This window comes from Periplaneta americana, chromosome 8, assembly GCF_040183065.1.
Source record: "Periplaneta americana isolate PAMFEO1 chromosome 8, P.americana_PAMFEO1_priV1, whole genome shotgun sequence".
NCBI lineage: Eukaryota > Metazoa > Arthropoda > Insecta > Blattodea > Blattidae > Periplaneta > Periplaneta americana.
Window position 1 is genome coordinate 17,654,179 of NC_091124.1, and position 23,019 is coordinate 17,677,197.

General features: G+C 33.1%; 1 protein-coding gene across 5 annotated transcripts in view; it reads right to left on the bottom strand.

Annotated features, from left to right (window-relative positions):
• Nucleotides 1-2,930: 2,930 nt before the first annotated feature.
• GluClalpha (glycine receptor alpha 1) overlaps nucleotides 2,931-23,019 on the bottom strand; it is a 475,474-nt gene continuing 455,385 nt past the window's right edge. For 3 of the 5 annotated variants that reach the window (XM_069832489.1, XM_069832490.1, XM_069832493.1), the window contains 2 exons: nucleotides 16,307-16,369; nucleotides 2,931-15,586 (listed from right to left, as the gene is read on the bottom strand). In XM_069832489.1, coding sequence (XP_069688590.1) covers nucleotides 15,353-15,586; nucleotides 16,307-16,369 — 297 coding nt within the window. In that variant the 3' untranslated portion in view covers nucleotides 2,931-15,352. The remainder of the gene's footprint in view (nucleotides 15,587-16,306; nucleotides 16,370-23,019) is intronic. The other 2 variants (XM_069832491.1, XM_069832492.1) reach the window with 1 other exon arrangement.

Sequence of the window (23,019 nt, forward strand, 5' to 3'; positions counted from 1 at the left end):
CTTCTTTTTTTTTCCTTTTTTATTATCTTGATATATTACATCATTTGTACCTATATGCCATATAGTATGATTTTGCTTTTCAAATTTTTATGTCTTGTAATTCACATGTATTTTCCTATTAGTATATTAACACACTATATCTCAAGTGAATATTAATTTTCGACTTTATCTCGAGCAGTTTATGTCTTAGAAATTGGGAGTGAGTGTGTGTATATTCCCCTTATGTTATGTAACTGATTTTGATTATATGTAATTTTATACTTTATTTTTATTCTCATTATATGTAACTGATCTTGACTTTGTAATTTTCTACCATATTTTATGTAATTTCTATGGTATCTCTTGTGCTGTTTTGTAATCTATCATATAATTTTGTATTTCATGTAATATTATTGAAACCTGATTGAGTGGAAGAGAAGGCCTTATGGCCTTAACTCTGCCAGGCAAAATTAAGCTACGATTACTACATAAACGTTTCTCACAAAAAAACCGTTGCTAAGCAAGTGACTTCAGACTAGTGTGACGTAATTCATTGCCGTTAACTGAAATTATATGTTAACATTTTCTAACATTTCATTAATTTCGAATTAGGGCATAAACGTTCAGGACGTAATGCTCATTGGTTGCGAAGTGACTTCAGAAGTGTGACCTAATTCAATGTCGTTGCTAAGCAATTGACGTCAGATGTTAAAATTTTCGTTAACATTTTATTCATTTAACATCAGGAATAAACGTTTAATGATCATCAGTTGCTAAGGGCCGTATTCATAAACGGCACTTCGGATGAAGACTTCCCAAAGTCGACTTTAGTAGCAAAGTTTAACTTTGTTAAAAGTATTATTCATAGACAATACTTCTGAGACTTTGACCGTGGTAAGTCGAGATTTGACCACAGTCTAGTATATACAGTCACGAAGCTCAATACGTAGTAAATATGCATACATTAGGTAGTTTCTCACCACTAGGATCGCAAATATCGCCTCATTACAGGCAATCCAAAATAATACCGGCACAGTCTATTGTTTCTAGCATCCTCAAAACTCAAGCTTCGTGACTGTATATAGTAGACTGTGATTTGACCATCTTGTTCTAATGTGGCAATCACAATCACTGCCTTCTAAACGAAATAAATTAATAGATAGTTGAAATAGAGTAGGCATTGCCACAATCAAAGCCATCTTTTGTGTCACAAATCAATGAAACAACTGAAGATCGGTACATGTTAAGCGATTGTTAACTGTTCTTGCAGCTTTACATAAGAATAATTAGGCTATTCAAGAGCTTATTGTGAAACTAACGTTAAGTACAAAAATTGACATTTTTAGGTCTTTGCACCAATCGATAATAATTAATTCGTTCTTCTACTTGGTCACAAGAAAAAGTAACTCAATTATATATAACACAATCCGTAACTACAAAACATGACCGTATAGTTCATATGAAATAGTAATGCCTGTTAAGATTTTTGTTGGGAATAAAACATCTATTATAGTTACATTAGTTTCACATTAATCCCTCAAATGGTTTCATTATAAAATAATTTTATTCTGAAGATATGGAAGATAAGATGCCACCAATGATAGTCTATGAAAGAAACATATTATCCTGACAGTTGGTAGAGTTAATAATAATAATGTTTAATAATAATGTTTTATTTTCGCTGGCAGAGTTAAGGCCATAAGGCCTTCTCTTCCACTCAACCAGCCTTAATCAATACAATACATAAATTTAAATTACAAATATTTTCACTACACTTAAAAGGTTCTCCAGCAATAATCTTCACTACACATTTATTTAAATTTAGATAAATCTATAAGGTAAAGTAGTAACTTAATTTATGAGCTAATTTAATTCAATGAATTATAATTAATTTAATATTTGAGATAGCTAGTAAAATGATTAAAATTAATTTAATATAAGCTTACTAGGACTATGCTACAGGGAGAATATATATATTTCTATTTCTATAATGAGAATATTAATGTAATTGCCATTAGAGGTTTTGTAAATCTATTTAGAGAAATTAAAGATAATAATAATAAGAATGGACAGATGTTAGTTTCATTATAAGTAACAAATATTAATCAGCAATTCACCTGTTAAGTAAGAATTTATGTAATTTTGACCTAAATGAAGCAATTGTCCAACAACCCCTTATATCACTCGGAAGCGAGTTCCAATTTCTAGCAACTGAAACTGTATAGGATGAAGAATATAAAGATATCTTGTGGTAGGGTATAATGAGTAAATTGTTACTCTCTGCATGTCTGCAGAAACTACTTGAAAATTATCTGAAATCAACATGCAGAAAACATTATTGTGGTGACCGAAGAATTATAAATTAACTGTATAACCAACTGTATAAATATAGAATTAAATAGTCAAAATCAACATTAAGCCATCAATCCTTAACTGTAGCGAAAAATTGCTATGAAAGAAGTAATGTTGAAACATGCCGAGGATATCTAATACGGTCTGTTTATCAAATCTGTACCTCGATTTGAATTTATTATCTATATCTAATAATACGCCAACGAACATGAGCAGCTTCAATAATCTCCTAGATGTCCTCAGTATTCCCGGAAAATTCAACAATTTTTGAAATATCAAACATTTTCCTTATGTCCACAAACGAAAGTCAAAGTCTAGATTTTCGGCGACTTCGAAGTAAAATCACGGTTGAAGTTTACTTTCCTCAAAGTGTCGACTGTGAATAGGAAAATGGTGACTTTGTACTTTCCAAAGTCAACTTTGGTCCAAAGTCTCGACTATGAATACGACCCTTAATAAGTGACTTATGAAGTGTCGTTGCTAAGCAATTTTGGTAACTTTTTTTTTTCATGTGACAGTTGAGTACAAACGTTTCACTTTAGAAGTGGAAAGGGGGAGTGAGGGATGGAGGGTGAAAGATGGACATAAAATCAACCCCATCAAAGTTTGGTGCATTTATTACAATGTGCACATTATCATCATATCAATAAACAATTTGACAAAAATTAACATATGTTATATTATACTTCCAAACCAATACTTACTCTCTGTCTAAGCCGCCCTTTTCACCTGTCTGTGGAAAGAGCTAATAAAACAATATGAGAAGCTAAGTTAAAGCTATAAGAAATACACAAATAATATTGGCTGCCGACATTCTCTTCATGTTAAGACTTGAATAATATATTAAATACATTTTCATACAAATGTTGAGATGGATTAGATATAACCAACTTCTCAATATCTCAGGGAAGTCACCATGGAAACGGCGACTATCCTCTTCCTATGTGTATATACTTTTTCTTGAGCTTAATGCGGGGGGAGGGTTATTTCTCTAAAAGTGCACACCACAAGGACCGATTAATTGTTTTGAGAAGCTCGTTTTTTTGAAAATATGCTTTAAAAATAATTTCTTTATTTTTATTATATTAATTAACAGCTAGCCGTGTGCTTTAATTGTGTACATACAAGTACAAAGTTAACCTACGCCGTTGTCCTGACGTGCAATGGAGATGTACTAACCTCTAGAGACAAAGTTTTTTCTACTTTCTCTAATCTATCCTACCTCGTGAGATGGAACACTAACAAGTGCTACAATGCACTTGCGCTAATAAACTCTTTTTCAACAGTCAACAATCTTCGCCACTATTGTTCGTCACTCTCTGTTCACTGCAACATTTCGTGGCGTTTTGAGCAGATTATTTCGAAAGTTTCGTCCTTTTTTTTTAACTTCTTTGTGACGTTCGTACGGTGCATTTCGTGGTCGAGTCTCTATCCAAACTCGACAGGCTGTAAGCGATGTTAGGAAACAAAACACAACGAGAAGAAAGCAGTAACAATATACAGTGCGTTTAGATTAGAGTGCAAGTAGAATGAACCGAGTGCAATGATCGAATGTTATATGTGACTTTATGATAAAAACGAAAGATGGAAAGATTAGATTATTTTCAAAGATATTTGACTTATCTTCAAGGTACTGAGAAACATTACTAATGGCAATCAGACATTCTATACTAAAGATAAATATATAAAATTGTAACAAATACGTCTGGATCAATATGTCAGTAACAATCTATTTTTCACAGCGACGAATTTGACAAGTGATAAATGATGTTACTAGTGACCAGTATGAAATTTCTATTTTTATAAGATTCTTGACAAAATTGTCACTGTTCGCCATTTTCTTGACAAGTCGTATAGTAGCAAACAAAGTATTAAGTCCTGCTTACACGTAATAATAAGTATGGACGTAGACGGCCATTAAAGAATTCTGAAGCAAGAGAAAATATTAAATATTGTATTTTTTTCGTCCTAGCCCCAAGGAAAATAAATAATGTAATATGAAAATCGAATAAATTATACAAGTTATATTTATATAGTGTGTTAATTAAATATGGAATATTGCTAATAACTCTTTATATATTCCTTTTATGAAAAATTATTAATTTTTTTATAAACATTTTTAAAATTATAACAAATCTTCAAAATGAGAACCATTCACGGCCAAAAATTGCCCCAGTCTATCACGAACACAGTCCATTGACTTTCTCACAGTTTCAGGAGTAATCAGTTCCATCTCATAACTAATCCTTAATTTCAGGTCTTCAATATTGTTTGGTCTATCACGATACATATCAAAGCATTAGAAAGAACCATAATTTTAAACATTCTCTGAAACAGTTATGTTATTGTTTTGTTTTTTTCATGGCCTACTCCATTATAAATACACACATTTATTTTGTGTTACTTATCAACGCATTTGAAAGAACCATAACATTTACAAGAGAGTATTCATAATTTATTCTGAGTCAAACTTCTATTTGTATATAAAATTTAATGGAAATTTCAAATATATAAAATTTAACATAGGGGTGCCATTAAAAAAAAGTTATTTTTTGCCACACATTGTACATGAATCAATACTTTTGTGAGACCACAGCCATAAGTTTTAGTTAGATATCTCCAACAACTTTTGCTTTTTTTTTTTCCCTCCATAAATAGTTATTTATGGTACTTGTGAGGTAAGTGCATCTTTATTGCACGAGTGGAAAGATTTAAGCACTCGGCTGACGCCTCGTGCTTAAATCTTTCCACTCGTGCAATAAAGATCACGCTCACAAGTACCATACGTAATTTTATCCATGACCATAACGAAAAATTATATTTTATAAAAGAAAATATGTTCAAAATAAGTCCTCATGTAATCACATACCATGGCATGGATTTTAGAATCAATACGTTACTAGGTAGGTCATGATGTAGGAGGCCATGATTAGTAAAGAATGGTATCTAAGGCGTTGGATAAATAACAAATTATAATTAATTATATAATTTTAATATATATTTTTTCACTTTAAACGTGTATTTTCGTCTTTTTGAAGTTTCAGGGATTATTTAGAAGTGTTCACGGAACTAATGTGATTAAAATAATTTCACATTTTACTTCTGTAAACTTAAGAGGAATATTAAAACTTAACTACTCATCGTGTCTATTTAGCTCAGTTGGCTAACGCGTGTTGTTTTAAAATCCTATAAACCCAACTTCATAGGTTCAAGTCTCCTCGCATACCAAAAGGTAAATTATTACAAAATTTTAAAAAGATGCATATTAGATATGGATGTAATGTACAAATTACGACGTAGCAGATAGAAAAAAGAGAAGGAGATTGAGTGTATGTATATTTAAGAAATGGTAATAAAGAAGTAGAGGTAGTGACATCTAGTAACTAATATATTAACTTCTTGAATGGAAAAGTATACGTGTGTACCCGGATACTAGGAAAATACTAATGAACTGTGAGATAAAGTTCAAACTGTGAGGTAAAGTCTTTATCTCACTAGTGAAATAAAGTAATGTTGAATAAAAGCCTACTTTACAAACGCGAAAGTATTTAGTAAAGGCATGTTTTTCGTTATGGTCTTGGATAAATGAATATATAAAGAATTATTAGCAATATTCCATACTTAATTAACACACTGTATATTTAAAAAACAAAGAAACATGAACTGAAAACTAGTATAACTCCATAAAAATACTACCAGCGATCTACAGCAAACCACTAAATGATGAAGAACTGAAAGTAGGAGTAAATATAAAATAAGAGATAAAGGCACTTAGTATCTCTTTCAAAACTTCCTAACACGTTTCATAGTAAAAGTACGTTAATTTGGAAGACCACGTACTTTTACAGTTCACTAGCTAAAGTTCATTAGAAAAAGCAAACTATTAGTGCAGCAAATAACATAATCCTCGATAATTGAAACCTAGTTCAATTCTGAATTGCGATTTCATCCAAATGTTACTCGTATGATAATATAAAAAAGAAACTATTTCACCAGCCTCATAAAAGAATTCCAGTTATTTCTAAGTGAAGTATCTCAAGCTGTCATTTTTCATTTTCTAGAAGTAAATGCCTTTATCACTTGTTAATGAATTACTAGCCATATCTTGCCACTACTAGCACTCGATAGTCGCCACTCATCAATACTTGTTACGAGTAATAGCATTTACTTGTAAAGTTCGTCACTTTGAGAAATAGGTTCCAAGTGTTACACTGAAGATCATTTCATTTCATGATGAGGGAAGTCAGCTTACATCCATGTTATTATCGCCATGGTAACAAGTTTCTCAGGCCCTTAGAAATATTACATGTTACTTTATCTCAAAACATACAACTACTATTACATACTGCATACTAAGTGATTCAAAAGTGCACAGGTAAACTTACAAAAACCCCAAAACTGCCTGAAACAATACAGCCAAACATTCCATTGTTATTCGAGAATTTTAACGTTAACTAATGCACCTTCTTGCCGTGAGATTAATTTTTTTAAACAAACATTATGAATAATTTGTTATTTCGAACATCTATTGAAACTTAATACCGTATTTGATCATAGGCAAGTCCTGAGTATTTCTGGTTGACAAAACATCAGTGATGACGGTTCTTTAAAAAAAATGCTTTCCATTGCCATCCTCTCATCAAAATTACTTCAATTTCATCTTACTTTTAACTACTCAACAGACTTTTATCTTTTAAAAGAGTTGTTGAATAAATAATAGCATTACAAAATATGAGCAGTTTGGAAGACTTCATTATGTAATAAATTATTTAACATCTTATAGACTCTTTATATCTCCAAAAAACTTCAGGGGTCAATGAAGTTGCAAGATGATACGGAGACAATGAAGAAATACTGGATTCAGAATGATATGGGATATCTAAATACTCTAAGAAAACCTACATCTCATTTGTTGTGTTTAACACAAGTATCTTAGTGTCTGTCGAGAATCGAACTTACAATTTTTGGATGACATAATCAGCTTATTAAATTAAACAAAATAAAAAATGCAACCAGATTTCTTGCCTTTAAACATGAAAAGTGACTGGTAACTAAAAACGTAACAGCTTTCCATCTGTGGCGTGAGATTCAGGTTCCCCGTTGCTGGAAAAGACAGTTTTTCTGCAGAATTCTTGAGAACAGAAAGAATCTGTCAAATAGCCAATTATATTTTCATTAGCTTCGTATTCTAAGAGAATAAGGCGATGATATATTGTTTTTTGTTTATTTTCCGTCTTGACTTATTACGATGTTAACTTAAAAATATTTTGTTAACACATTTATTTTTCTTATGAACGTTTTCGCCCTATTGTGGGCATCTTCAGACAAAGATATTTGTACCTAAATTGCATAATATATGTTAAAGTACACAAATTAATTAGTTAGAATATATAAATACGTTTAAAAATATTTTCTAAAAAGTATGCCAAAACACAGCAAGAAATTATGTAATAAATATGCATATTTGATGTGATATTCTTCATGTTAGCTGGAGATCGTGAACAAGTTATTGTATTAGATTAAAATATGTAATGACTCAACAGGTTTAACAGATTATCATGACATCAATTCAGTTTATACAAACATCCATGTTATACTTTCAAAACCTTCGTCGCCAATCCTAAGTCCTTCTTTATTTACACCATTTTTCTACAACAGTCAAATACGATCCCATAAACCTTTCTCCCCTTGATTTCAACACATTGAAGATGCTTTTAAATTATATATGTAATATTTTCTGTGTCATACCATGTTAAAATATGCACATTTAATTTAAGATGGTTATCTTTCGACAAGTATTTATTTGAGTCATTACATATTTTAATCTAATACAATAACTTGTTCACGATCTCCAGCTAACATGAAGAATATGACATTAAATATGCATATTTATTACAGAATTTCTTGCTGTGTTTTAGTATACTTTTTAGAAAATATTTTTAAATGTATTTATATAGCCTATTCTAACTAATTAATTTGTGTACTTTAACATATATTATGCAATTTAGGTACAAATATCTTTGTCTGAAGATGCCCACAATAGGGCGAAAACGTTCATACGAAAAATAAATGTGTTAACAAAATATTTTTAAGTTAACATCGTAATAAGTCAAGACGGAAAATAAACAAAAATCTATATTATCGCTTTATCATATTCCGACTTATTGGACAATCTTTTTAAATTCTAAGAGAAGTTTGTCCTTGTAATTTTGAATCACCCTGTATAATCCCATATTTTCCAAGGCACAAACATTCAAATTTCCATTTATGTCTCCATGATACATTACAGCAACGACCACAGTGCTTGTTTCTTCTAAGTGTTAGTGGGATTCCTGTCGAGCAATAAGAGGCTCGATAACCAGTGAAAGCACCCGAAGTAGTGGAGCTTGGATTGCTTCTGCGGACACCTACGACCCTGTTTCCATTTACATCCACCTTATTGCTTCGAAACAGTCGTTTTGGACAGATAGATGGAGTATTTTGGCACCGATATTTTTGGGGGTTTTTGTGATATGAAATGTCAGGATTATGTCAAATCAGTTTGAGAGTCCGTCATACATTGCAACGGTGGAAGAGCGCTTAGAATTTACATATTTGGGTTTTCCTGCCTCATATTTGCAACATTTCATAGCCAAATAACCTTAAAGTGCATTATTCGGGTAATATCTCTCTCTAAGATTTCTCATTCGTTTTAGCGGTGTTCAACAAAGTCCATAAAACTTTCTGAGTTGATTGACTCTCCTAGCATGACGTCGAGATGATGCCCGTTCACCACCTGAGACAATAAGGTCCATCATCTTGATCGGACTAATTTCAACTCCCAACAGAATTTTAATCCATAACCTGTCACCAGTCTGAGTCAAAATTGTGGCTTAAATACTTCGTACAGTGGTAGATCATTCCATGACTAAATATAAATGTACCTATGTAAATAAGTTATCCGTCTTATTAATTTTAGAGGTTACGTGACATCATACTACACTATTAAAGTAGATATGGGCAGTAATCATCAAAATTCTTAGATTATCGAGGCTAAAATTATGTAAAGAACTCGAGTAAACAGATTTTAAATTTTATTGCAATTACGTGATGAGTGTAATAAATAGGTCATTCTTCAATTTGTGTCCTTGAAGCTGAAACGAGTAAAATATTTTAAAATGGTGGAAGAATTTGAGTTTACAATGGAGTATTAATAAAACAAAGTGAACTTTCACAGACAAGGAGGGTGCAAGAGACTTTCTGTGTGTAAAATTGTGATATTGTCTAGAAATTTAGCGAGATGCCAGTTATTTCGTAGGTCGAACGCTTATCAAAGTAATATTTTATGGCCTTAAAATATATTCCCATGCATTCAGTGGCGAATCGTAAAATCATGATCAAAGCATGCAAAATACAATTATTACTTTAATTTATCTAAAAAAGGGGGCCTGGCCACACATTATTCCTTATTTATTATTATTATTATTATTATTATTATTATTATTATTATTATTATAAAATTCCATTCTTTAACTTTCAAAATGCAATTCTGTCGACTTACCGGTATATTTATTTGTGTAACCAGTAGACTTCGGATTTTAGGTAAAAAACCTATTTTAATCCTTAAAAGATAAGTTCATAAAAACTTGCAAGTACACGTTTCATATAAATCTATGCGTAAAATTTGTATTTTAATAGCACCTAAAAATACCTATTTTGACGACAAAGCCTATTTTGACCTATTAAGTATGTTTTATCTCTAATAGGTTAAAACATCTATTCTTATTTCGAAAATTTGTATTTTAAAGTCCAAATGTGTTCCTGGTTCTGTTGGAAATAAAGTAAAGGATAAAGTGGAGCAAGTTCTGCAGAGAAATGTAGAATCTAGCACGGAAGAACACGGATTTACAATGTAACATTCCTGTCCAGCTAGTGTCAAAATTGAAAAACGCTCCTGTTACTTCAGTGGATGTAGAGAGTTCAATTTCAGCATACAAATTTGTGTTGTGTGGCAGACGGCATTGCTTTTTAGTTGAAAATTTAGAGAAAGCATTAGTAATATATTGTGAAGCTAATTATGGATATTAACGGACAAGACTTGGTAAAAATTGATTATATTTGACTTGTTTATGTACTGAATTCATCCCTAAAACTTATTTTTCACATTTAATTGTTTAGTTTATGCATAAATAGTTAGATATTTGTTGTTCTTGCACTTTTAGTAGTAGTGGTGGTGGTAACGGTGTATAAGCATTTAAAATTATTAAATTCTGGAAGTGAATTTCTGATGATTTGGAACATGTTTTTAAAGCAAACATTATTTTTTGTTAGAGCTTATTTTCAATTCTTTAGAGACTATTTCCTACACTTTTAAGCCTATTTTAATCACCTAAAATTACACTTTAAGGACCTAAAATCTGTACCCTAGTGATCAGCTACTGTAAATTAGGCATAGATCTGTACCGAGAAAATAGGCTGGAATTTGCTTTTCCTCAAAGATTATAATGTCGAGAAGGTTTTAATTTAAAATTTTCAACGTCACACTGACACACCTCGTTACAGTCACCCATTTTTACATTAAATAAAACAACAAAATACAAGTTTATCTTCTCATTGATCTGAATGAAACTTCAGCACTTTACGTATCACGAAATCATGCAACACTGGAAGCAAAATTGTGGAAAGTACTCTCGTCTTTGAATGATAAATAAACGGTGTCCATTTCCTGTTGTGCTGAAAAATATCATTGTCGGAATAACCACAAAAATAAACGCTCAAGTTGGCAGAGAACTGTGCGTTATTCCATCATTGCCGTATAGCACGCAGATTTACACTCTGCTTTTATGGTACCCGAACTGACTGGTATTTTTTCCTAACAGACGAGTAAACTTAGGATAATTTAATCTAGGATAGATAAGAGTAGGCAATAGATATAATGAAAGACTCAAATTTTCACAACAGAATAACAGAGTGACAGAAACGAGACATAATGTGTTATATTGTAAACATAAAGGTAGCAAGGCATGTAGTATACCTTTATTGTAATGGGACATGCCGTTCAACTAATATTAAAAAAACCCTTTCTCTGCTCGGCGCTTTCTTGAGGTCTATGAACAGTAATACACCCTCGAGGCTTCAGAAGGTATTTTTGCCGAGCACTGCATATCGGGTATATAATTGCATGCAATCTAACCTGAATAGATTTAAACTGAATATTTAAAATTTGCGGAGAAACTAAAAGGTGAAAAATAAATATAAATAATATAGTAATAATAATAATAATAATTTGAATTATTGAGAGTGTGTTTACTGAAAATTACACGACATGCATTGAATATTCGCCACTGCATGCATTATATTATTTCGTGTAAATCTGTGATGTGTTTCTTTTACGTTAAATGACGTTAATGTCCGAATGACTCATAGACCGAATCCCAAATACGTATCAAAATGGTTCATGGATTGAATTATAGATAGAGCACAGACATTAAATTAAGATGTGATGACGTTTTTAGGACTTCAAACGTTGTATACGGAAATTTAATATCTTCAAAATGTTACGAAAACGGGTTCCATTTGCAGACTCAAGCGATACTCCCAGTTGTTGTGGAACCGTAAAAGAAATCATATTTGCATACAAATATCCCAAGGACCATTACAATTTTAACCAAATGAAAGTATAGAATTTTATAGTAGTAATATGAATATTTTATAAAGAAATATAAAATAAAACTTAACTAGACTTTTTTTGTCCCCAATTTTAAATTCATGGTTAAATTTTTGTAGAGTTAATACACCAACTTATCCGTTATTTTCATTTTTTAAATAATTTGTGGACTGATTTTCGTGTAATAATAAATTTATTCTAGAATCGTTTCTGACCAAGATACGTTCAATGTGTTTTACTAAGTAGTAAAACTGTAGTAAGCCACAAAATATTCGGTGGACACTGAATATTTCTTCGTAATTTTTCTTCTTTCTTTCTATGAGGTTTCTGTTCCTCTCAAATTACATTATTCTGATATTCAATACTTACGCTACAGCTTACTAATCGAGTATAAAATTACTGATATCTATCGCTTCTTAGATGATTCCTGAAACACAACACATCTCAAATGTCAATAAATGTGAAAAATTTCATACAAACAGCACACAATCTAATACAACATTCGCTCCCGTTTAATTTTATTTTAGTAGATATTTTACTCCTTATATTTTTAGACATCTTGTTTTCTCTACTCGCGAACAATGATCTCATAGTAGCTATCTGATATTACAAAAAAATATGCATTGATGAATGTATAAATATGTCATGCGATTGAGTTCCTTTAAACACGATTCTATCCCTTTCCTACTGAGACTATCATCTGCAATCTCAATACATTTACTAAAATGTTACACATTCCTTCTATAAATAGTTCATAATAAAGACAACTGACGAAACACGATGTTTTTTTTTTTTTTAATGTTACTAACAAGCTTCTCTGTGGTGGAGCCGTAACCATAGAAACGCTCTTCCACCGAATATAAATTCATAATTTCTCGTTGAGACTTGCACATAATAATATGGAGAGTGGTTTTTGCTCTTTGTGTCGTAGACCAATTGTGATGCTTTAAAACCTGTGGTTACGATTTATACGTGTAAGGTTACCAGTACCAATATGAAGTCTGAAAAAAGTCACATTCTATAAAATTCACAATGTGAAGAATCTCCTAATAAGATACGGGCCCGTAGATAAAGAAATATTCATGGAGAGATGTACATTTTGAAACAATGACGTCATATTTACAAGATTCGCTTGCCTTATTTATAATTTAGGCTGTATTATCTTCACAATCCCATGGGCTTAGCTCTCTATATTCCCGTCGACGAATTCAAAACTGTGATAATGTGCCTGTAATCGCTTTGAAGGCAACGTTCTCTTGTTTTTAGAGTCTGTTATCTTGATCCGAGGTTGAATGTCATTCATAGGCTTTTCTGACTCTCCACTGTTCTCACTGAACTCAGACCTCTCGCTCGGATCCTTCATTTGTTTCTCCAAGAGTAACAGAAAAAATCAAAATAAACCATCTTCATCATAAAAAAAGTTTAACCTAAGACATCATTCAGCCTGGATTAACCAACTGTAGCAAGAATTCAGACTTGTTCACAACAAAGTTGTTACAAGTATGATGAACAATGTACATCGTCTCGAGTAAATTTATGCCAAAAAGAATTTAATTCCCTTAGTAAAATTTTATTAAAGTGATTGTATTCAGATTTGCAGGGTCATTTTGGCTAGAATCGTTCACGGCTATTTATAACTATAGAATTCCTGAATCTAAATCCAATATCTTGTAATTAAGACAAAATTATAAGTTAAAGGAATATAAATATATGCTATTTATATATACTGTGGATAGTCTTACAACTATTTAGTACAGCATTAATCTCTAATGTCTTTGAAACTTAATTATGAAATTATATTCCTTCTCGTAAATTAAACAAAACAGTATTAGTATCCAGGCGATGACTATAAATTTTAAACTGAACTCTAAATAATAAATTTCTGCACTAAGAAGTTTCAAGGCATAAATAACTTATTTATATATTAAATAAAATTTCAGTAATACCTGATCTGATTGTCATTTTGAAAGAAAACTTCTTCCATTGACACAAATATTATAATCTCCCATAAGTGGTTTTGGAAGCCTGAATGCGCTGTGGAGATAGTACACTTCTTATGAACAATGATAATAGATTTCATAACAAATATATCCCTATCGCTTGGCTCCGTAACTACAAGCCAACCAACACTTACTTACTAGCCACAGAAACCGGTGACATCAACCTCGTGGGAAGTTCTATCGTGTGCCATTTCAGCAAGTTGATATGAAGACAAGACTCTCTACATGTTATTCGCAGCTTCGCTGTCAATGGTAGTGGTACAACGAAAGACGTACGTGAAGAGTTTGTGCTGTGATTTCCTTCTTTAGCAATGGAATATAGTTTGTCTCTGTTCTATTATAAAAGTAATTGGCGTATCCTGTAGGTGGGATTAAAATCCACAAAACTGCAGTAATATATTGATCTGAAAATTACTTTCAACAAATATCTCAACAGTGCCAGATTCTGGATGGTATCACCCACAGGTCTCCTCGCTAATTGTGTTTTTATGCGCAGTAATAGTGGAGTTAATATCTCCACATGTACAGCTTGTTTTCATGATATCACCCAGAAATGTTCACAGATTTTCCAGATAACTTCGTATCTAGAGATATTGTTAAAGAGACTGACTGCCAGTGCTCACAGTCTTGTCGATATTGTGTACAACAAATGTCGGCGATATCGTCCAGATACATCCACTGCCCTCTCACTGAGTTAATAAATCCCGGCGATATCAACCGAAATCATCCACAGCCTTCACAATAAATTTATTCTATTATGTAGACCAAATGTCGGCGACATCGTCCGAAAAACATCCACAGCCTTCAAACTGAATCATCTATATTCTCGGAGGTATGTCGCGAATTGTCCACAGCTTCCTCTCTGATTTAGATTCTGTACAAAAATTCTTGACGATATCATCCGAAAATGTCCACAGCCATATCGATAAATCATATCGTGTTGATCAAAGTGTCATCCACATCATTCGCAAATGTCCACAGCTTTCTCAATAAATTCTGTTATGTAGGTTAAATGTCGGCGACATCGTTCGTAAATATCCACAGCCTTCTCGCTGAATCATCTTCTGTATTCTCGGCCGTATATTGTGAAATTGTCCACAGCCTTTCCCCCTGATTCACCTTGTGTACAAGAATTTTTGGCGATATCATTCGAAAATGTCCACAGCCTTCTCGAGAAGTAGTGTACATCAAGTGTCGGCCACATCGTCCTCAAATGTCCACAACTTTTTGGCTAAAGTCTGTACACCAACAATGCCGTTTTCACTGCGGTACGGAACACATCACAACTAACTACGCAGTACCGGAGTCCGTGATCTCGTCCGACATGGGAAAGGCATCTGGACCGCGAGTTCTGGCGGACCGGCACCGTGACAGCTCAGTTCTCTTCGGCTTCCTCGCGGAACAGGTATGTGGACCAGTAGACGAGGTTGAAGAGGGCGAAGACGAGCGGGAACGTGATGCGGGAGATGACGTCGATCCGCTTGGAGCGCGTGGGGAACTTGGACAGCCAGGTGCGGCAGCAGTTCTCCCTCTTGGGCTGCATGTGGATCTCGCACTGACGAACCTTCTCCAAGGTGAGCGCGTCGCCCGGATGGCGCACCAGCGGCTTCTGCAACACCCGGCCACCACATACTACCCGTCACCCAGGCGAGGGCCACGCACATAGGGACACTGTGCGAGAGGGTACGCACAATGCCCCTGCGGAAGGGTCTTGGATCTCCGGAGGAGGCATGCATCGAGGTTCCTCCAGAGACCTGATCAACACTGAACAAGCTAAAGAAAAGACAAGCTGAACACAGGGTTACTGAACAAATTTACGGTTCAAGATAAAGATACAGAACATCAATTTCCATCGTGATACTGCGACCCTCGGGCAGTGCTCCAGGATCGCAAACTAAAGGCCAGGTAAATTCATAGTTAAAATAAATAAACAGCCAAATTCTACATCAAGTTGTCAATAACAAGCTTAACTACTTTAAGTCAATCAAATGGGTACAAAGAAGAAATCCCTGAAGGGAATCTCTCAAGAGAGGGCAGGAAAAAATAAACAAGCCTTGAAATAAGTATCACATTCACCACACGCTCACATACTAGGCTCTGTGAATGCATGCTCAGTTTACCACACAGATAACACAGATATTCATGCCCGGTCCTGACCTGCCCTCGGCGAAAAAATGTCCGAGGTCCCCATTTGATCAACCCCCGATAAAGACTGGAAGACTGCCCGGGAGCAAGGTTACTCACAGGCGTGATCTGACATGCCACCACAACCCAGCAAGCTATGGCATGTGATGTATGTGACGGTCACATTAGCTACCCACATACTTACAGTCGTACGGTTCGTCGCCTTTAGCCGCAGCTTGGCGAGCAGACGTCCTAGCAGGGTCGGGGGCTAACAGAACACAACAGGGTGGCTTCGAGTCAGTATGTTTGCATGTTCCACTAACAAGTCATTTGTTTGATGTTCAACTGTTTTGTTATTCATTTATTAGATGTTCAATTGTTTGGTACAAAAACTAAGCAAATATTGTGAAATAAATTACAATTGTTCTTCAAAGTTTGTTAGGATATTGTGCAAAATTAGCTAATTCCATTTCCGATTAATGTTTTTGATGCCTTTGTTTGACGTTAATTTGGTGGTTTCGAGTCAGTATGTTTGGATGCTCTATTAACATGTTATTTGTTTGATGTTCAACACTTTTGTTATTCATTTATTAGATATTCAATTGTTTGCTACAAAAACTAAGCAAATATTGCGAAATAAATTTCAATTGTTCTTCAAAGTTTGTTAGGATATTGTGCAAAATTAGCTAATTCCATTTCCGATTAATGTTTTTGATGCCTTTGTTTGACGTTAATTTGGTGGTTTCGAGTCAGTATGTTTGGATGCTCTATTAACATGTTATTTGTTTGATGTTCAACTGTTTTGTTATTCATTTATTAGATATTCAATTGTTTGCTACAAAAACTAAGCAAATATTGCGAAATAAATTTCAATTGTTCTTCAAAGTTTGTTAGGATATTGTGCAAAATTAGCTAATTCCATTTCCGATTAATGTTTTTGATGCCTTTGTTTGACGTTAATTTGGTGGTTTCGAGTCAGTATGTTTGGATGCTCTACTAACAAGTTATTTGTTTGATGTTCAACACTTTTGTTATTAATTTATTAGATATTCAATTGTTTCCTACAAAAACTAAGCAAATATTGCGAAATAAATTTCAATTGTTCTTCAAAGTTTGTTAGGATATTCTGCAAAATTAACTAATTTCATTTCCGATTAATGTTTTTGATGCCTTTGTTTGACGTTAATTTGGTGGTTTCGAGTTAATATGTTTGCATGTTCCACTAACAAGTCATTTGTTTGATGTTCAACTGTTTTGTTATTCATTTATTAGATGTTCAATTATTTGATACAAAAACTAAGCACATATTGCGAAATAAATTTCAATTGTTCTTCAAAGTTTGTTAGGATATTGTGCAAAATTAACTAATTTCATTTCCGATTAATGTTTTTGATGCCTTTGTTTGACGTTAATTTGGTGGTTTCGAGTCATGTTCTACTAACAAGTCGTTTGATATTCAACTGTTTTGTTATTCATTTATTAGATGTTCAATTGTTTGCTATAAAAACTAAGCATATGTTGAGAAATAAATTACACTTGTTCTCCAAACATTTTTAAGATATTGTGCAAAATTAACGAATTCCATTTCCGATTAATGTTTTTGATGCTTTTGTTTGACGTTAATTTGGTGGTTTCGAGTCAGTATGTTTGGATGTTCTACTAACAAGTCATTTGTTTGATGTTCAACTGTTTTGTTATTAATTTATTACATGTTCAATTGTTTGGTACAAAAACTAAGCAAATATTGTGAAATAAATTACAATTGTTCTTCAAAGTTTGTTAGGATATTGTGCAAAATTAGCTAATTCCATTTCCGATTAATGTTTTTGATGCCTTTGTTTGACGTTAGTTTGGTGGTTTCGAGTCAGTATGTTTGGATGCTCTACTAACAAGTTATTTGTTTGATGTTCAACACTTTTGTTATTAATTTATTAGATATTCAATTGTTTCCTACAAAAACTAAGCAAATATTGCGAAATAAATTTCAATTGTTCTTCAAAGTTTGTTAGGATATTGTGCAAAATTAACTAATTTCATTTCCGATTAATGTTTTTGATGCCTTTGTTTGACGTTAATTTGGTGGTTTCGAGTTAGTATGTTTGCTTGTTCCACTAACAAGTCATTTGTTTGATGTTCAACTGTTTTGTTATTCATTTATTAGATGTTCAATTATTTGATACAAAAACTAAGCACATATTGCGAAATAAATTTCAATTGTTCTTCAAAGTTTGTTAGGATATTGTGCAAAATTAACTAATTTCATTTCCTATTAATGTTTTTGATGCCTTTGTTTGACGTTAATTTGGTGGTTTCCACTAACAAGTCATTTGTTTGCTATTATTGATATTATTTATTAGATGTTCAATTGTTTCCTATAAAATCTAAGCTAATGTTCTGAAAGAAATTACAATTTTTTCCCGAAGATATTTAAAATGTGCAAAGTTAACTAATTTGGTGCCTCTTTTTGACGTTTAATTTATCTCTAACGTAAAATATTTAAAAATGTTTTGCATGTGGACCTTAAATGTTATGCAATATTGAATAAATTCAGAAAGAGGTGTCGCTTCAACATAGTACAACATTTCGAATTTTGGATATAGCTTTCGTCCTTCGAAACGTGAGTTCTTGTAACTTGATCAAGAAAGGAAAAATTCCAAGATACATATTCCCTGAATAATGCACCATCCCTTTATCCCCCATTTAGTGCGTCTATGTAACTCCTTTCCTAATTAGCATTGTCAGTATCATTTCTACAATGTTCAACTTTTCTATCTCAAAGCAATTACAGAAATATTTCAAAAGAAATATCGGAGTTTTCTATAATTACACATTCACAAGATAATGAAACATTATTATTTCAAATAATACCTTGAGTGTCATTTTTCGACATTTGGCAATTATCAATCATAATCACAGATTTGTTTAAAGATGTAACCAATTTCTAAAAATGTTTTAAAGGTGGCAAGAATTAATAATTTATTGTATGTGCGATAATGTTATTCAGCATAATTTTTCGTCAAATGTATTACAACATGTAAACTACCGTATATAAATATTTTTAAACTAAGTGAAACATTTTTTTGTAGCTTTTGAGGTTTTTGTTATGTTGTTTATTATTTTAATGTACAACTGTTTCTCGGAATTAAGTCTACAAAGACACTTTCAAATTAACGTAAATTTTGTCAGTAAAATAAATGGGCAAGTTGCACATGAAGTAATCTCATTACTGAATAATCTCTTTATTTCCATTTATTTGATGTGCACCTGTTTCTTGTCATAGTAACAAAATTAATATTAAAAATAAACGATATTGTTTGTACTAGAAACTTGTAAGTTATGATATATTAAATAAATTTATTGCAGCTAATTTTTACAGAACCATATTTAAAAGAATTAAATACTTAAGTAAAAATTAAATAGTGCCATTTCTGATAAATATTTGCAGTGTCATTTTTCGATATTACAGTGTTATCTAACATTACGCTTACATGATAATAAGAATTTTAGTACACACACTAATGAACATATGTTCAAATTTTGAGATTCTTTTTCACATATTATGTTGTTTAGTCAACTGTCCGAAGACAGGTCTGAACCTTACACGTGATACCAACAAAGCACCACTTATGAGGCAACTAGTATGTAATAGTAAGAAAAGAAAAACTATGTATCCAAATGTTATGTCTCATACATTACAACATTCTTAATTGACCTACGATAAAGCTGGAGACATTACATCAAATTTTGAGTAAATTTATTTATTTATTTATTATTACTATTTTTTTTTTTTTTTTTTGCATTTTAATTTTAAATATTGGAAAATTTATGATTTCTACTGCGTTAATATGCAAATCTCCTTGAAGTCAGGCACATCATGTTTTGGAGTTCTGCGTGTAATTCAGTTTATCACCTTTAAGTGCTTAAGAAATGTATTTTTCTTTTGAGCACGTAATAACCCAAAAAGATCAAATTAAATGCAAACCGATATATCCTTCTTAACACGATGAATAACTCAACTGTTGAAAAATTTGTAAAAGACAAATAGGCTTAGTGAAAAGTAGGAATTATTTTAATGATACAGATCCTTTTTGTATGTTTTACCATTTGTAGATCTTAACGCAAAAGTTAAATATACAATTTTTGGAATTAATGCTAAAACTAGTAAGAAATAATTTCAAACGGAACGACTTGAGAAAATCTGATACTACAGTAGTAGTAGTTGTGGGCGTGGTGTTGCTGTACTTGTAAAAACATATAAATGTGATATGGAGCTGCCATGCTACTGTACCTTCCAAAAAGTTGTGCTTTGGAGTGTTACGATACTGTAAAACAACAGCTGGACGGTGTGGGGGACGCTACAACGAGAGGTTGTACAACAAGACATCCACCTACCTTACAGCGCAGTGTTTAGGTCTTACCCCCGGTTTTACCCCGTGCACTCGGCCACCCTGTATGTGTCAAGGGTAAGGAGGGATCAACAGGTGGTGATGCTGCTCTGGTGTCTTGTTGTCGCCCCCCACCCCCGGTCGACTTTAGCGTTTTCGGCCGGGGGCAAGGAGGCGTCTTGAACACGAGGTAGCCCTAAAAGAAAGCCGTTCTGGCACGAGCGTTCCTGTTGTAGGCCATGGCTTCTGGGAGGGACAGGGACTACAGTGTTGCAACCAGTCCAGACGATAGCAAAAGATGAAGTCACAGAAGAAACAGACGTCTTCTTAGACTCACCAGCAACGAAGAAAGGAAAGTGGAAATCGGCAGAATTCTGCCTCAGAATCCAGAACAGTGGGAGAGGGAAGCGATTCCATATTTGAAACGGGGTTAACTATACCTCAACTAAAATTACTTCGAACCTTGACAGTTCAAGACAGCATGGTCAAATCGTTAAAACCACTACTTTAAGCTGGAATGGAAATGGATTTTGAGCAAATATTTTGACTTACGGTCTTACTAATAAAAACCCTATATATAGACGTTTAACTGTCTTATACAATGAGTAGCTCGTTTATACGTCGTGTGTAAATTCCTTACTAATAATCACTACATACGTTGTGTATAACAATAAAACTGTTACACAGGTACGACATAGTTTCGTCATTACTTCGATACGAATATCTGAGGTTCTCTATTGCATCCGGTAGAGCGCTCTAGTGTGGCGTGTTAAATATCGATAGTACAACTGGCTCTAATCGATTACCACACTACATTTTGGTCAAAGAGTACAAGCTACAGCAATATATTCTAATAATTCTATGATCTTTGTTTTGTTCTTCTGTGGTTACAAGGCAATCATCATCATAAAATGACAGTCGATACGAACAGTTGTTAGAGGGGCGACCATTTGTTCGCAATATACAACGCTTAAACAAGAGGTTTCGTGTATATAACTACTGCAAAGCAATTCCCATTATATAGTTACAGCCTGTTTATACATTCATAGCTTATTCACGGTTTATTAGTAATGTTTTCTGTCTCAACTCTGCGTGTCTCGTATAAAAACTATACACTGTTTATTAGTAAGACTGTAAGTCTTTAATTTTCCCATTTATTAATGTATCACATAATGACTATACTAAATTTGCATCCATTTTAATTTTTCGACTTTCTGAGAAAAGGTGTAGAAGTTTTAATTTAACTCTACTTTTTTTTTTAATTTGTGCAGTTTGGGGGAAAAATATGTCTTTTATATTTTTACAATTTATTCTTTGATTTTTCATCTTTAAGTAGACACCATGGTGAAATAATGGTGGAAAAAATGAAGAAAATCACCTTAAAAATTTATTCTGTACTCAAGAAATGTTATTGTTCATATATGAGGCGTTCAGAAGCCAACATGATTAACTCCACTTTTGGTTATTTCAGAGTTTATAAGTTGGCAATGTATTAAATTGACCATATTTTCAGTGGTCAATGTGAGTTGCTCCATAATTCAGTAAAAAGCCCACAGACTGCAGTATTCTTCTCGAGTACATCACAGAATCAATAGTGTGTGTTTAACTTTAACCTTGAATAACTTAAAATCTTTGGAAAAGGAGTTAATCATGTTGACTTCTGAACGCCATTGATGTGCGCGTGGTGTTGTCTAAGCTGCAAAACATTAGGTGTAACCGTCTAAAGTTCCAACAGTCGCTCGGATGTTCTGTGACAATTCGCATATAAGCAGGTTCTAATCCCTCCCTACTGCAGCTCTCTAATTTAAACGATAGTTCCGCTCAAATTTTAATTCACTTTCGATGCAGATATAACGTGAACCAATCAGACGGCCACCTTACAAAGAAAATTGGATGGAAAACAAATGCGCCACTTTATAAATTGAGTAAAAGTAAGAAACTCCTTGCAGCTTTCCTAATTTTAATTTTATGAAGAAAACTATATTGAACAATTATAGGGGCGAAAAGGAACTATAGCCTACTTACTTACTTACAAATGGCTTTTAAGGAACACGGAAGTTCATTGCCGCTCTCACATAAGCCCGCCATCGGTCCCTATCCCGATCAAGATTAATCCAGTCCCTACCATCAAATCACACCTCCCTCAAATCCATTTTTATATTATCTTCCCATCTACGTCTCGGCCTCCGCAAAGGTCTTTTTCCCTCCTGCCTTCCAACTAACACTCTATATGCATTTCTGGATTCGCCCATACGTGCTACATACCCTGCCCAACTCAAACGTCTGGATTTAATGTTCTTAATTATGTCAGGTGAAGAATACAAGTGTGCAGTTCTACATTGTGCAACTTTCTCCATTCTCCTGTAACTTCATTCCTCTTAGCGAAAAGCGAAATATTCGGAACATACAGTATTTTAAAAAGCTATGTTTTTCATTTATAAAGAATATGCCAAGTAGTCGGTTTTTAATGGCACCGTATACTTATTTTTCCGTTTTTTGATTCTTCACGACTTAAAAGAACAAAAAATTTTTC